Here is a 13,385-nt window from a genome sequence, read left to right as displayed (position 1 = left end):
ACCAAAATGGGTGAGAGGCATGACCCCTGCCCTCACAGAACTCATGAAGGAGACAAGCCTCCGATCAGGTACGAAAGAATGAGTGGGGCAGATGAGACCCTGGGACGGGAAGAGCTTGGCTATTGAGGACCGTCAGCAGCCCAGGGCGCCAGATGGCAGTGAACAGGGAGGGTGTCCCAAAGCCTGAGGTTGGAGGCAAGCAGGGGCCAGGTTGTGCACAGCCCGGGCCACTGATCCAGGAACAGCAGGAAGCCTTCAAAGCTCCCAAGGAGGCTGCATTGTGTCAGGGTCCAGGGAGCTGAGGCTCAGAGAGGCTAGTGGGCTAGATCAGAGGTGCTCAGCTACTTACGGGGCAGAGCCTAGTGTATCCCAACCCTGAACTTCTTTCTGTCCGCGAGGCCTTCCTTCACTTAGAAATCTCCAGTGGGAGGCACGGTTAAAAGGCCTGGGAGGAAGTGCTCTTCATAACAGGGGACCAGTATTAATACCTGAGGGTGTTTTTGAAAAACTGATGTTTTTTTCTACCGACGTCTGCATGGCCGAGCAGTTACATGGAGAATGTGTCACTGGTATTCATGTTGCTGGAGGTCCTGTCTGTTGTTTGTTTAATGGAAAGTGGCTTTTTAGAGCTTTTTAAAACACTTCTGTCATATAAAGCCGAATGGATTTTTGCCCAAGGCAGTATTCACAGAGCATGTATGCGTCAGTGCAAATGTGGGGGTGATATTTACTTGCTTTGTGAGTGTGCGGGTCTTACTCGTGTGCTCCTTACTTCCGAGGATGCTGGGTTTTCCAGTAAACTTGTCCTGGGAGCTTTTACGGATGGAAGTGGAAGCTTTATTTTTCTGTTTTCAAATAAAAGCACGTGCAGGCATGTGTGTCCTGGGGCCTGTACATACACAAGTTCTAATAGCTGTCAGCCTGTTCTCAGCAAAACTGCAAAGAATTGTTCTTGCTTTGAATGGCAGCTGTGGTGCAGGAAATTCCACAGCTGTACCCAGAACGTGGACAACCCCATTAGCGCAATAGCCACAGAGTGGCCACAAAGTCCGTTTTGATTAGAATGCCTCCTCCCCCACCCCCCGCCCCCACTTTTCTTTCTTCTCTCTTCTTGAAGCCAGTGTGTCCAACTGTGGGGTCCTTTTGTTACCAGGCATTGACTGTTGCCTAACTTGACCTCTAATACCAGTTTCATGAGCCAAAGAGCTTGGAGAAATCGGCTCCGGAAAGGCAAATATCCCCATTGGATTCTTTACACAGAAATTACAGTATGAAGTTTCTTTTTGTTTGTTTGTTTTAGGTTTATTTCTTTATTCTGAGAGTGAGTTGGGGAGGGGCAGGGAGAGAGAATCCCAAGCAGGCTCTCTGCACTGCCAGCACGGAGCCTGATGCAGGGCTTGAACTCATGAGCCATGAGATCATGACCTGAGCCGAAACCTAAGAGTCTGACGCTTAACTGACTGAGCCACCCAGGCGCCTCAACAGCATGAAGTTTCTTGATCCCAGTGCCACGGCCTAAAGTAATACATCATAAAAGTATCACGCGCATTTCTGTTAAGGGCGTTTCAGAAATTCACGTCTGAGCAAAATGCAACCACCAGAACAATTGAAAAACACATTTATAAAAGTTAGCACTGATTTTATACTGAAAACAAGACATTTCCCAAGAATCCAGAGGCACCACATGTGCTTTACCCTTCACGCTGGCTGGAGATGGTGAGGGTTCCAGAAATGACCCTGGGATCTGATTGGCCTCCCTGCTGAAGCAAATTTAAGTGAGATGTGTGGAGCGCTGCTCAGTGCCCCACGGTCTCCTCCTCCTTTCCCCGTCTAGGTTGTACGTTAACACAGAGGGACCATAGCCAATTCAGTGCAAGTGGACGTCCCTTGGCAGCTCTCAGGAAAATCGCCATCTTACGTGTGGATGGAAGTCATTAAATGATAAAACGGAAACTTTTACCTTTAAGTGTGCAGTGGCTGGGTGATCCAGCCTCTAGCTATCTTTCTTAAAATTTATTTATTTATTTGAGAGAGAGAGAGAGAGAGAGAGAGAGAGAGAGAGCACTTGTATGCCCGCACGAGTGGCAGAGGGGCAGAGAGGGAGGGAGGGAGAGAATCCCAAGCAGGCTGTGCACTGCCAGCACAGAGCCCCAACACGGGGCTCAAGCCCACAAACTGTGAGATCATGACCTGAGCCAAAACCAGTAGTTGGACGCTGAACTGAGCCACTCAGGCGCCCCTGGCCCCTTGCCATTGTTCTTATGATTCCTCGGTTTATTTTCCTGGTTTTTATTTAGTGACAGACAGAGCTCTTTCAATATTGTAATCCGCTCTGTTTACCCTCCCAACATATAGGACTGCAGCAGGCCAAATTAGGCGACTGTGTTGTTCCAATATTTCACTGCCAGGCACCCCACCCACCCTCTTACTCCTACCGTGTGTAGAATTCCTGCACTGTTTCTAAAACACACGGGCTTATCTTACAGCCATTTAAATTGGGTTTCATCCATCTGACTTGAATAGTAATGACTGTGAAATACATTTACGTATAGTAAGGTTGAATAAATGTTTAAGGAATGATTGTCTGCAATACCAACTCTAGCGTCCCCACTTACGTTATCATTCTAGGAGTTAAATATAAATTTGATTCACAGATTGATCACAAGGTTTCTGTACAAATGTTGACTCACATTACTTCCTTGGTGTGAAAAAAACAATGTTGTGAAAGTGAAAAATGATTATGAATTTCAGAGTTCTCTATATTGATTGTAATAATATGTAACTTTTCCAATTTTAAAAATGATTTTATGCTTTGGGACTATAAATGAGATCTATAGAAGTACTTAGTTAAAACGTAACCGAGTTGAAGAATGACCTAGTGTGTGCGTTTTAGGACATTTCATTTAACATCTTTTCTTCCTACTTAACACTCCAAATTTAGACTGGGGATACTTGCTGAGATTCTCAGACAGGAGACTTCCGGAGGAGTGAGGTGAGACTATGTATTTACTGCAAATTAAGAAATGAGGCCCAGTTTGCAAAATTTAACCACGCTTCGCAAAAGAAGATTGACACAACTTTACCTCTATTTTTGGTAGAGAATAAATACATCAAAACTCTCTCAAAGATTCAGACTTTGGGAGTTTTCATTTTAAACCTTTGGAAAATAGAAGAGCTTTTTCCCACTCAGTTGACAGTTTGTTGATCATTGTTAGCTTAGCTCAGAGCTGAACATAATGGGGGAACTGACCGTGAGTAGTTTTTGTTTTTTGTATTGTTTTTTTAAAATGTTTATTTATTTGTTTTGAGAGAGAGAGAGAGAGAGAGAGAGAGAGCAAGTGAGTGCTCATGCACATGGGGGACAGGCAGAGAGAGAGAAGGGGAGAGAGAATCCCAAGCAGGCTCCGTGCTGTCAGTGCAGAGCCCAACTCGGGGCTAGATCTCATGATCTCACAAACTGAAATCATGACCTGATCTGAAATCAAGGGTCGGACGCTTAACCAACTGAGCCACCCATGCGCCCAAGTGACCGTGTGTGTGTAATTTTATTTACATGTGCTCAGAGTTCTATCCCTGAGTCACCAAACATAGAGGAATGCCCCTTTAAGGTATTGTATAAAACAAAAAATTTAATAACTGTGTATCTGTCCTAATGGATAGAAATTATATTTGATGGAAGAGAATACCACCTATATTATAGTCAACGACCTAAAATCCCTCTTTTACTCTTTTTCTGCTCTTGAGAAAAGGGAAGGTCAAATTAGTATTGAAATTAATTTATTCTGACTTTATAACTGTTGTCCTAAGAGAGTGTTGCTCAAAGTGTTTTGCCAGGATCACTAGTTTCTAGAAGATCCTCTGCTGTATCTGGGCTGGGACGCTTGGAATACACATTCCGTAGTCACAGCACCACAGGATCCCGGGCTTGTGGAACCCATATTCCTCAGACTTCTGTGACTTTAGCACTTCTTTTTCTTCTCCTCCATAAGACTTATTTTGGGATCATTGTCTCGGCAGGCCTGTGACCTTGTTAGCACGTTGCTTGGGAAGATGGGGGCCATCTGATGCTTCTCTCCTAGTCTCATTGACTAAATATAGATAATTAGAGGTCACATTGTTATGAATGTTTGTGTGTTTTAAGTTACCCCACCTTTCATGTAGTCATTGGGAAAAGAAGTGAAAGCTCTAAAAAGTTTTCTTTAATTATATTTAATATAGCTAAATATTGAGTGATGAGGATCCAGAAGTCCGATTGTAAAATTAATCTTTCTTCAAGTGATCCACAGGAAAGAATAGGGTGCACAGAAATGTAAAAGACTTTGAAGTAATAAAGTTCAGGTAGACCAAGTTTTAAATAGACTGTGTCTTCCTTTAGAGGACACAGAAGAGATTTATAAAAATTCCCAACAATAGCAATACTTGATATCTCTAGGAAATTATGAAATGAATACATGAACTATTTAGCAAGTTATTTTTTTTTAGGGTTTCTAAAGGTAGGATTTATTTTTTGTTCTTTTTAATTCTGACCTCCGTGTTCAGCAAAAGACTATCCTCAGCCACTGACGTCCTATAGAACAATCGGAACCTAGACACTAATTTAGTTTCTACTGTGTTTTACAGACACGTTGTCAAATTGTAGCTTTCAGAGGAAAACACGCTTTCCTTTGAATGGACTGCTCTGACTGTGATCGGCCCCCAAAGATTCCACGTCTTAATCCCAGGAACGCATGAGCACGTTACCTTATACGGTAGAAGGAATTTTGTAGCTGTGGTTAAGGATGTTGGGACTAGGAGATGAGTTTGGATTATTCAGGTGGCCCTGATGTAATGAAAAGCATCCTTCCAAGAGGAAGGCAGGGGTGTGTCAGAGTTCGAGTTGGAGAAGAGGGTCGGAGTGATATGGGGCCATGAGCAGAGGATGCGGGCAGCTTCTAAAGTGCCTGTGGACTCCAGAGGAACACACGCTGGTTTCGTGAGCCACCAAGATAGTGTGTGTGACTTAAGTGATAGTAACTAAGCCACTGAGTTGGTGGTAATTCGCTGCGGCAGCAATTGGGAACTGAGGAAGAGATTTGGTGACTCGCTGACTCACCGTCGAGTGCCCGCTGTGTGCTGGGCAGTGTTCCAGGCACCAAAGGGTCAGCTCTTCGGGACCCTTCAGTCTAGAGGGAGGGAGGGTGTGACTTCGGAGTACGCCGGTGTGACTGGGGAACAGAGATGTCCAACAGGCGAGAGTGATTGGACCAGTCATGCCGAGGGGCTCATTGAGACAGACCGTGAGTCTCAGAAGGCCTTGCTGTCTGAGCAGGTGACGTGTAAAAGCTGAGACCCAGCCATACTGAGCTCGGGAGGGACACCGCAGTGCCGGTGTGTGGGCACTCTCCTGCTGATCCCCGACCCCCCTCCCGTGGGAATTCCTCAGCGGTTCTCCCCGTGCATCCATTCCGTTGTTGCCGACATCCCTATGCAGTGCCCAAACATCACCCCTCTTCTGCTCCTTCCTCACCAACTCTGTCTCCCCCTCCACACTCTCCGGAGAGCGAGCAGAGCCTTGGCTCCAGATCCTGGCTGATGCTGTGACAGAGCCAAGAACCACGTCTGTCTTCGAGTTCTGCAGAGGCTCTGCGATCTAGAGGAGCAGCCAGCTCCCCGCAGCGCCTCGAGGAGCCAGCGGCGGCCCCGGCTCTGCAGGCTGGGACAAGGCCACCGCGGGTGCCCGCCCCCGCCTGCCCTTTGCGTGTGGAGGAGAGAGCGCTCCCGTGGCTGGCTCCTCAGGAATGAGTAGTGAGGTTGAACATGCTCATCCGTTGTGCCTGTTCTCGTGGTATCCCTAAGAGTTGACATGGATTTTGGAGGTTTATTCCTGTCACCTGCAAAAAAGCAGGCCCACAAGGGGACGGGACGTTGGTTCCCCAAATGTGTCAAAAGCTGTTCCTGCCCTTCCTTCTGTCCGCTGAGGTCAAACTGATTGTACCTTGAGGACAGGGCCCGCCCCGCAGCAGGAGGCTGGGCCTTGCTTTCCTGCTCTCCCACGTCTTCTTAAAAGGAAAAATAGACCCATCCTGCGTGGCTATGAACATCTGTACGTTGCTCATATATACAACTGAGGGTGTTTCCTGCCCTGTGAAATGGTTTCTCTACTGGCCTCGATTCCTAATCAGGTCCTGACTTTTTTGAGCCCCCAGATGTCGTGCCTCTGAGAATTAGAAGTGTAACTGACCGTCCGTGCTCCCTCCCACACCTGCCTGATCGTGTGGGCTCAGGAAACTCTGGCAAGATGTCTGGAGGCTCCTGCAAAGTCTGTGTCTCACTGTAAATACGTGTGTAGTGGGCTCTTTTGGTTTTTGCTTTTTTAATGAGCAGAATAAGGTAGTTACACTCCGTAATACCCATTCACCAAAAGGAGAAGGGTGGGGGTGTTAAATCATTGTGTTTTTTGATGAATGGCTTGTACACTGAAAAATAAATTGGACAAACGGGCATAGAGCTCAGTGAACATGAAATCAGCTATTAGAAGAAAGCTTGTGGACAAATTCTGAGGCAGATATGCATCTTTTGATTAATGCCCTATCAATCATCCACACGGCTACCTTAGCTGAGTCTTGCCGTAATCATTCATGGTTGCTTTCGGAAACACGCGCAGAAACTGTAGCACCGCAGAAACGGAATATTATTACTGATTTCTCCCTAACTTACTGTGAACAATGACTGTTTTCACCATGTTTCTGCTTTCCTTTATTAAAGAACTACAATACAGAATGAAAGGAGAGTTCCTCCAAGCCTGGCGAAATTCTCATAGGGTATTCTTAATGATATTCAGTCTTAAATGGGCAAGCTATTGTAATGCAAGGTTCTCTGTAGGAATAATAGTAATGTAATCCCATTGAAGCCGCCTTTCATGGATTGTAGTCAAATAGGCAAAATGTGGAGTCACATTAATGAACAGAGTATATCTTCGGAATTATTACTTAAAGTTGTTGAAATGGTTTGCATTTTGTTATTGTAATTATTATATTCTCAGTTAATGCGCTTAACAGCAATAGTAATTAACCCACCAGATTGGAAATTTGCATGAATTCTACCTTTGACACTACAAGAAACCCTGATTCTTTCTGGGTATTATGCAGCAGGATGGGGGAAATACATATATATGTTTTTTTTCACCGATTATTTTTAAGAAAGAAATGTTCATGAATGCAATTAGAGTTTCTCATGCATTTTTTTAAAACCATTGGAAAATTCCTCAAGAACACTTCATTCTTTTAAGAGGACTTGATTCCTAAACTGTGCTGGCACAAAGAATGGTTTGGCACTGTCTACTTGTCGAGAAATCTTTAGGTAATAGTGTGGCTTCCTCGGAATTTACTGTAGTGGCTTGGGCGACGCTGTGGCATAATGAAGCGGTGACAGGCATTAGCATGTATAATGGGCTTTCATAGACATTTAATGCCATTTAGCTGGGAGAGGGGGCTGTGCTCTCCCATTGGAATATTCCTCCACCGAAGCCCATTGATCACCGATTTCAGCCAGGAGAGGTTAATCCATCAGCTTCTGTAACCAGACGGCACTGATGGAAATTCTTTAGGTGGCATTCTGGATGAACCAAGCTTTCCATCTTTACAAACAAATGAGTGATATGACAAGCATGGTGTTCAAAACACATTTAACCAATTGATTTTCCTTCCTCTTGTAATAAGATCTGGAGACATATGAAAGCACGCAGCGTGAGCCGAGATTAAAGGAATTGCCCCATGCGAAGGAACATACAGCACTGAGAGCCAATAAAAGTACTATAAAGCATGTCGTCACCCATTCTCATTTTTATATGAAGTTTGTTATTGCAATAAATAGCCGTTATTGAGCAGACGCCTTTTGTTTCCGTTTTGCTGAAGCTTCTTTCAGGTGTGTGTGTGTGTGTATGTGTGTGTGTGTGTGTGCACGCACGCGCCTGTATGGGTGCACGCACGCGCGTGTCCTGCCTCAGTACCCATGTTTCTCTTGGAAGCTTCCAAGGTGTTCATCAATAACTGTTTTTAGCTTCTAATTTAAACAGACAGACCTCACGTAATTTGGGATGTAACAGCAGGCATAAAGATGCGCGCATAGTGCGCTTGCAGTAACCTCAGCGTTCTGCGTAAATGATGGTCTTCTCTTTATTTCCCCCGCGCAGCCCTGCCTTGAGCTTCACCTACCCTTCTGCACCCGTGTCTCTCCATATGCATCAGCAAATCTTAAGCCGACAACAGAGCTTAGGCTCGGCCTTTGGACACAGCCCTCCACTCATCCACCCTGCCCCAACTTTTCCAACGCAGAGGCCTATTCCTGGGATCCCTACGGTTCTGAACCCCGTCCAGGTCAGCTCTGGCCCTTCCGAGTCCTCACAGGTAAGAGAGACAGCTCGATGAGCTGATCCGTCTTGTGATCCTAGAGGAGAGCCACGTCACCTTGTGAGCTCCGAGCATGGTCATGGCTTCCTTACTGTAACCTGTCTTCCTAACCCAGGGCCGCAGGCTTCAGGTTTGACGAATGCACCCCGTATGTGTTCCTCACCAAACAGTAGCTTCTTCTACCAGAGTCATCTCATCTTTGGTGGAAAAGCGGGCTGCCTGATGAGGCTTCCCTCTGACCTGGTTTTGTCTCTAACCCTGCCCAGTAGACTACATTGCATGAAGGGTTTGCTCTCATTCGGTTACTGTCCCCTGGCGCCTAGAATCATGGGATACTTCACGGGCAGCATAGAACCATGCTGTGCCCTCTGTTCTGTGTCCTCTTATCGCCTCACTAATACTGCCCCGAGAAGAATCTGCATCCCTGAATTAGAGAACTTTGCAGATGGTTTCTTTTGGTTCCCTACCCAACTCACCACTTTGTTCTTCTAAACACGCTGTGGGAGCTCATTAAAGCCCAGGCCCCCTGCTCTATTCTCTTAGCTTTTAAAAGCCACAGGGAGTTTTTAGTCCTGAGTGTAAACGAGGAGCTGCCTCGTGGATGTATTTTCTCGCTTCAAACACACTTTCTGAGCTCTGCGATTGTGGGATGGGAGCATTATCAGTGTTATTGTTCTAATGCCAAATAAGTCTGCTTGTCTAGAGTTGCATGTTTTAGCGATGGTCCCGCTCATTGATGAAAACCTAATTTTTGTCTCTGTCCCTGCAAATGTGACCGGCAGAACAAGCCCACGAGTGAGTCCGCGGTGAGTAGCACCGGTGACCTGATGCACAACAAACGGTCCAAGATCAAACCCGACGAAGACCTGCCCAGCCCAGGGCCACGGGGTCAGCAGGTGAGGCACCACAGCTCCCCCGGCCAGCTCGTTGCTTCCCTTGGGCTGGCGTCTCTCACAGCATTTCCTCATTCACTGTGGCCTTGGCCTTGACCTTGGCCGTACCCATGCATTTGACAAAAGTCCAGTTGTGGAGTGACTCCGTTTGTTTTTCTCGCTCAGAAGCAAACACAAAGAAAATGCAAGAAGCTGTGTGGGCTATAACCTGAAGTGTGTGGTGTCAGTGGTTGGATTAATTTGTTACTGACCGCTGATAGCTTTGGTCCTTAGCCCTGGTCTGAGGCCTGAAATAATGAACTCCTGGCCCTAAGCCTGAGCTGGGCAGAGCTAGTGATATTCCCTACACCCATCATGTTCTTCTTTGTTCTTATTTTGCCTTCTCCACTTGCCAGGAATGCTTGGAGAACAGGAGGACATGGATCAAGGCACAGCTAACCTACCTGAAGGCCAATAAGATTCTGGTCCTTTCTCCAAAGTCCTGAAAGGACAAGTTTAGAAATTCTAATCTGGTCTCTGCTTTTAGGCATTTAGATCCTCTGAGCTTCAGTTGTAAAATATGTTTATTGTGCCTAGAGGCATAATAATACCATCTCCTAGGGTCCCTGTGCCCAACACAGGAAGGAGGTCAATGAATTTTAATTCCTGGAAATAGGGGCTGGACAGGAGTCTGGACGTCCACAGAATCTGGATTCTACATCCAAGGCTGCTTCAGCCCCAAGCTCAGACCACCTCCACCCAAATTGCCTTTTGCATGAGCATTTTGAGGATGGAATAAATGGGTGTAGTAGGTTCTGAGATCCACCTTTCCTCTGGAATCCTGCTGGCCAACAACTTTGGCGGTTACACCGAAGTGCCTGTTTACGGTTTTTGTCACCCTGTCCCAGATTAGATCCCAAGTCTATGCACCTAATACTCTCCCAGCATTCTGGAAATTGTTTGTATTTTCATTGCCGCGAAGTTGCCTTGAAGAGGAGAAAAGACCATGCCGCCAACCTTTAGATGCTGTGGTTCTTGGGCAGCGAGCCACATCTTTGGAGATCAGAAGTTGAACCAGGAAGACACGATCCCTATAAAACCCACAAAGTGCCGGTCACAGCCTCCAATGGCAGGGAAAGCAGAATCAGAATTACTAGCAAACCACGTCCCTGATTCCAAAGTAGGAGAATAAACAAATTCATACACTGGAAAGAATCTGACCAAAAGAGACCAGTCTTTTGAGTAAAGACAACATGAACTAGTTTAATTGCTTCTCTTAGGGGATTACATTTTAATTTCTTTTTCCTCTTGTATTCAGGGGCAAGGTTTGGCCTCCACTTCTTATCATCATCATAGCTTAGACTGCTGTTTTTTTTTTTTTTTTTAAATGTTTATTTTTGAGAAAGAGAGCATGAGCCGGGAAGGGACAGAGAGAGACACACACACACACACACACATACACACAGAATCCAAAGCAGGCTCCAGGCTCTGAGCTGTCCGCACAGCCCGACGCCGGGGCTCAAACCCATGAGCCATGAGATCATGACCTGAGCCAAAGTTGGACACTTAACCAACTGAGCCACCCAGGCGCCCCTGGACTATTGTTTTTAATCCCAAATTAACAATCTCTGAAGATACATTCCACAAATCAGAAAACATGCACACAGATGACTCCATATGTTTGACTTCTTCGAGTCACAAAATCCAGCTAATAGACCCGGGCTGTATTTTATTTTCACTGAAAAATTGCGTCAGGAGGGAGACCAACTGAAATCACGTGGTTGGGTTTTGGTTTTTTTTTTTTTTTTTTGGTTTTTTTTTTTTTTTTTCCCCCTTTCTCTTGCCTTCTTTCCATTGTGTCTGAATCCTTTCCCTCTCTCCTCCCTGCCCCCCCCAGGAACAGCCGGAAGGGACAACCCTAGTGAAGGAGGAAGGGGACAAAGACGAAAGCAAACAGGAGCCTGAAGTCATCTATGAAACAAACTGCCACTGGGAAGGTTGCACGCGGGAGTTCGACACCCAGGAGCAGCTGGTGCACGTAAGTGGGGGGCCGCGGGGACTGGGCTTTACAGCTCTGCGACCTTGTCGGTGGGGTCAGCGTCCCTGACCCTGCGCCGAGTCAAGTTTCTTAGCTAGCAGCGTTGCAAACTGGAGAGGGCTTTATGACTTTTCTGAGAATAAAGAAAACTCTGAGCCACGGTGCTTGACCTGTTCAGTCAGCTAAAGCTTAGTGTAAAATTCAATAAAGTCTTCAATAGAGAGTGTAATGACTCTGATCCTGTAAGCCAGAAAACACTATTTTGAGTTAGCGTCTTTGATGGTTATTGAGTAATAGTAAGCTGGACATGAATTATTATTAACCTTTTAACCAAGTTTGATTCTCCTCTCTAAGACCCGGCAACAACAGAAAAAAATTTAGAAGTGGGGAATTCCTTTTTTCCGTTCTGCCTTCTTCTTCCAAACGCTCACCATCTGAGGAGCCTCCCACTATTTTATGAGGCAATTAGTACTCTGTGTGAGATAGGTAGATGCTTGGAGAAGCCATTAGCACCATTTCTTGACTTCCGGCCAAGCCTTGCAGGGCGGAGAGTCTCATGGAAAGAGTGATGTGTATTTTAAAATGTGTCCTGTGGCGTGTGCTTTTGAGACCAGCAACATGGTCACATTGAGATCCACGCTCTGTCTTATTCTTCCAGGTTCAGGAGTCTTTGCTGCCCACCCCCCGCCCCACCCCGCCCGAGTATTGTTTCCGATAATGCAGTGCCCTCCCCACTCCCACATACCTGAGTGGGTATACTTCCTTTACCAGTGCTTCATCTTATTTGGGACTTTTCTTTCACACCAGAGGAACCTCCCTAGCAGGGACCAGGAGCAACTGAGACGGAAGGGCCTTCCGATGATAGAGGATAAAAAGCTGTAGGCTCACACTCCTGTGCAGAAGCACAGGGGTCCCATCGAGGCATTAAGGATGGTCTTTTCATCAGCTTCATCAGAGTGTGGCCTTTTCATCAGCTTTTAATGTGACAGAAGATCTGACAGAACAGCTTTCGTGGGGACTCTTTGTCCACCCAGCACACGTGCACACATCACACACACTACCCCCAGTCTCTTTTCTTTTATAGTAACTTTTAATTGTAGATGATCCATACTTCTTGAGAGCCCTTCTCCATTTAAGCACTAAAATTATACATCCCCTGACACAGCCCACGTTTTTCATGGGCCTCGTGAGCTCCCCCAGTGTGTCTTCCGCAACTTGGCTCATCCTCTGTAATATATTCTGCACGCTGCCATCACATTATAGTCTTAGGTTTGCCAGGTTTTGAGATCCGTTATGTACAGGATGGTTTGGGAAGTTAACATGATGACATCAGCAGGGTTCCCCCGCACCCCAAACGTTTCTTTTGTAATCATGTCCCCTTGTAATTGTGCAGGAAGAATTAGAGATTTCTCAGCGCAGCAAGAACCTAGAAAGTCAAATGTTTTTAATTAAGGTGTATTTCCAGATTTTTCCATGAACCTAATTCGACTCTCTCTCTTTAATTTGATGCAAGTGTTATTTCTAAGCCAAGTCTTACTTAATGGCCCTTTTTGCTTGCTGACTTTTAATGGGAACCACAGACATTGTAATACTAAAGGGGGAAAAAAAAGTTTGGAATTTTTCTTTTCGGGTAGGCAAATTTTCCCGAAGAGGAAGGATGTCAGGAATACCCTTTGTGATACAACGAGTGGACAGACATCCGCGAGGGGGAAATTGTTTGCATGCAAACCACCATCACGAACGAGATGCTGTCTGGGCTGCTTGCTTTTGACAATGTCCCCATCTCCTGGTGCCTTCTCTGCGGATAGGTCATTGTAGTTTCCAAGGGGGGCTGTAATTATGGTTCAGCTGTTGTCAAATGCGGGGATGGAATGGGAGCTTCCTCTGAGCCTACATTTAAAAGGAATTGTGCTCCTCAGGAGGCACCAGGTTGGAGGTCGCATTTTGGGGGAATTTTGGTAATAACTCCACCTTTTTGCTGTCTGTTTCATGTGAAAGCTTTTACAAGACTGTGACTCTTGTAGGTGTTTGTACTTAATCTCAGGGGCGAAAGGTTTTGGGTAGTGATGATGTTTTCATAGAGAGATC

The 13,385-nt window shown here is 45.9% G+C and overlaps 1 protein-coding gene across 6 annotated transcripts in view; it reads left to right on the top strand.

Annotated features, from left to right (window-relative positions):
* Positions 1-13,385, top strand: part of GLI3 (GLI family zinc finger 3) — a 267,337-nt gene that overhangs the window by 185,315 nt on the left and 68,637 nt on the right. For all 6 annotated transcript variants that reach the window (XM_040473025.1, XM_040473020.1, XM_040473019.1 and 3 more), the window contains 3 exons: positions 8,171-8,384; positions 9,170-9,283; positions 11,157-11,297. In XM_040473025.1, the coding sequence (XP_040328959.1) occupies positions 8,171-8,384; positions 9,170-9,283; positions 11,157-11,297 (469 nt within the window). The remainder of the gene's footprint in view (positions 1-8,170; positions 8,385-9,169; positions 9,284-11,156; positions 11,298-13,385) is intronic.

This window comes from Herpailurus yagouaroundi, unplaced genomic scaffold (assembly GCF_014898765.1).
Source record: "Herpailurus yagouaroundi ecotype Mexico unplaced genomic scaffold, PumYag 100, whole genome shotgun sequence".
Taxonomy (NCBI): Eukaryota; Metazoa; Chordata; class Mammalia; order Carnivora; family Felidae; genus Herpailurus; species Herpailurus yagouaroundi.
The sequence above is the reverse complement of the archived record's forward strand: the minus strand, read 5'-3'. Positions and strand labels throughout refer to the sequence as shown.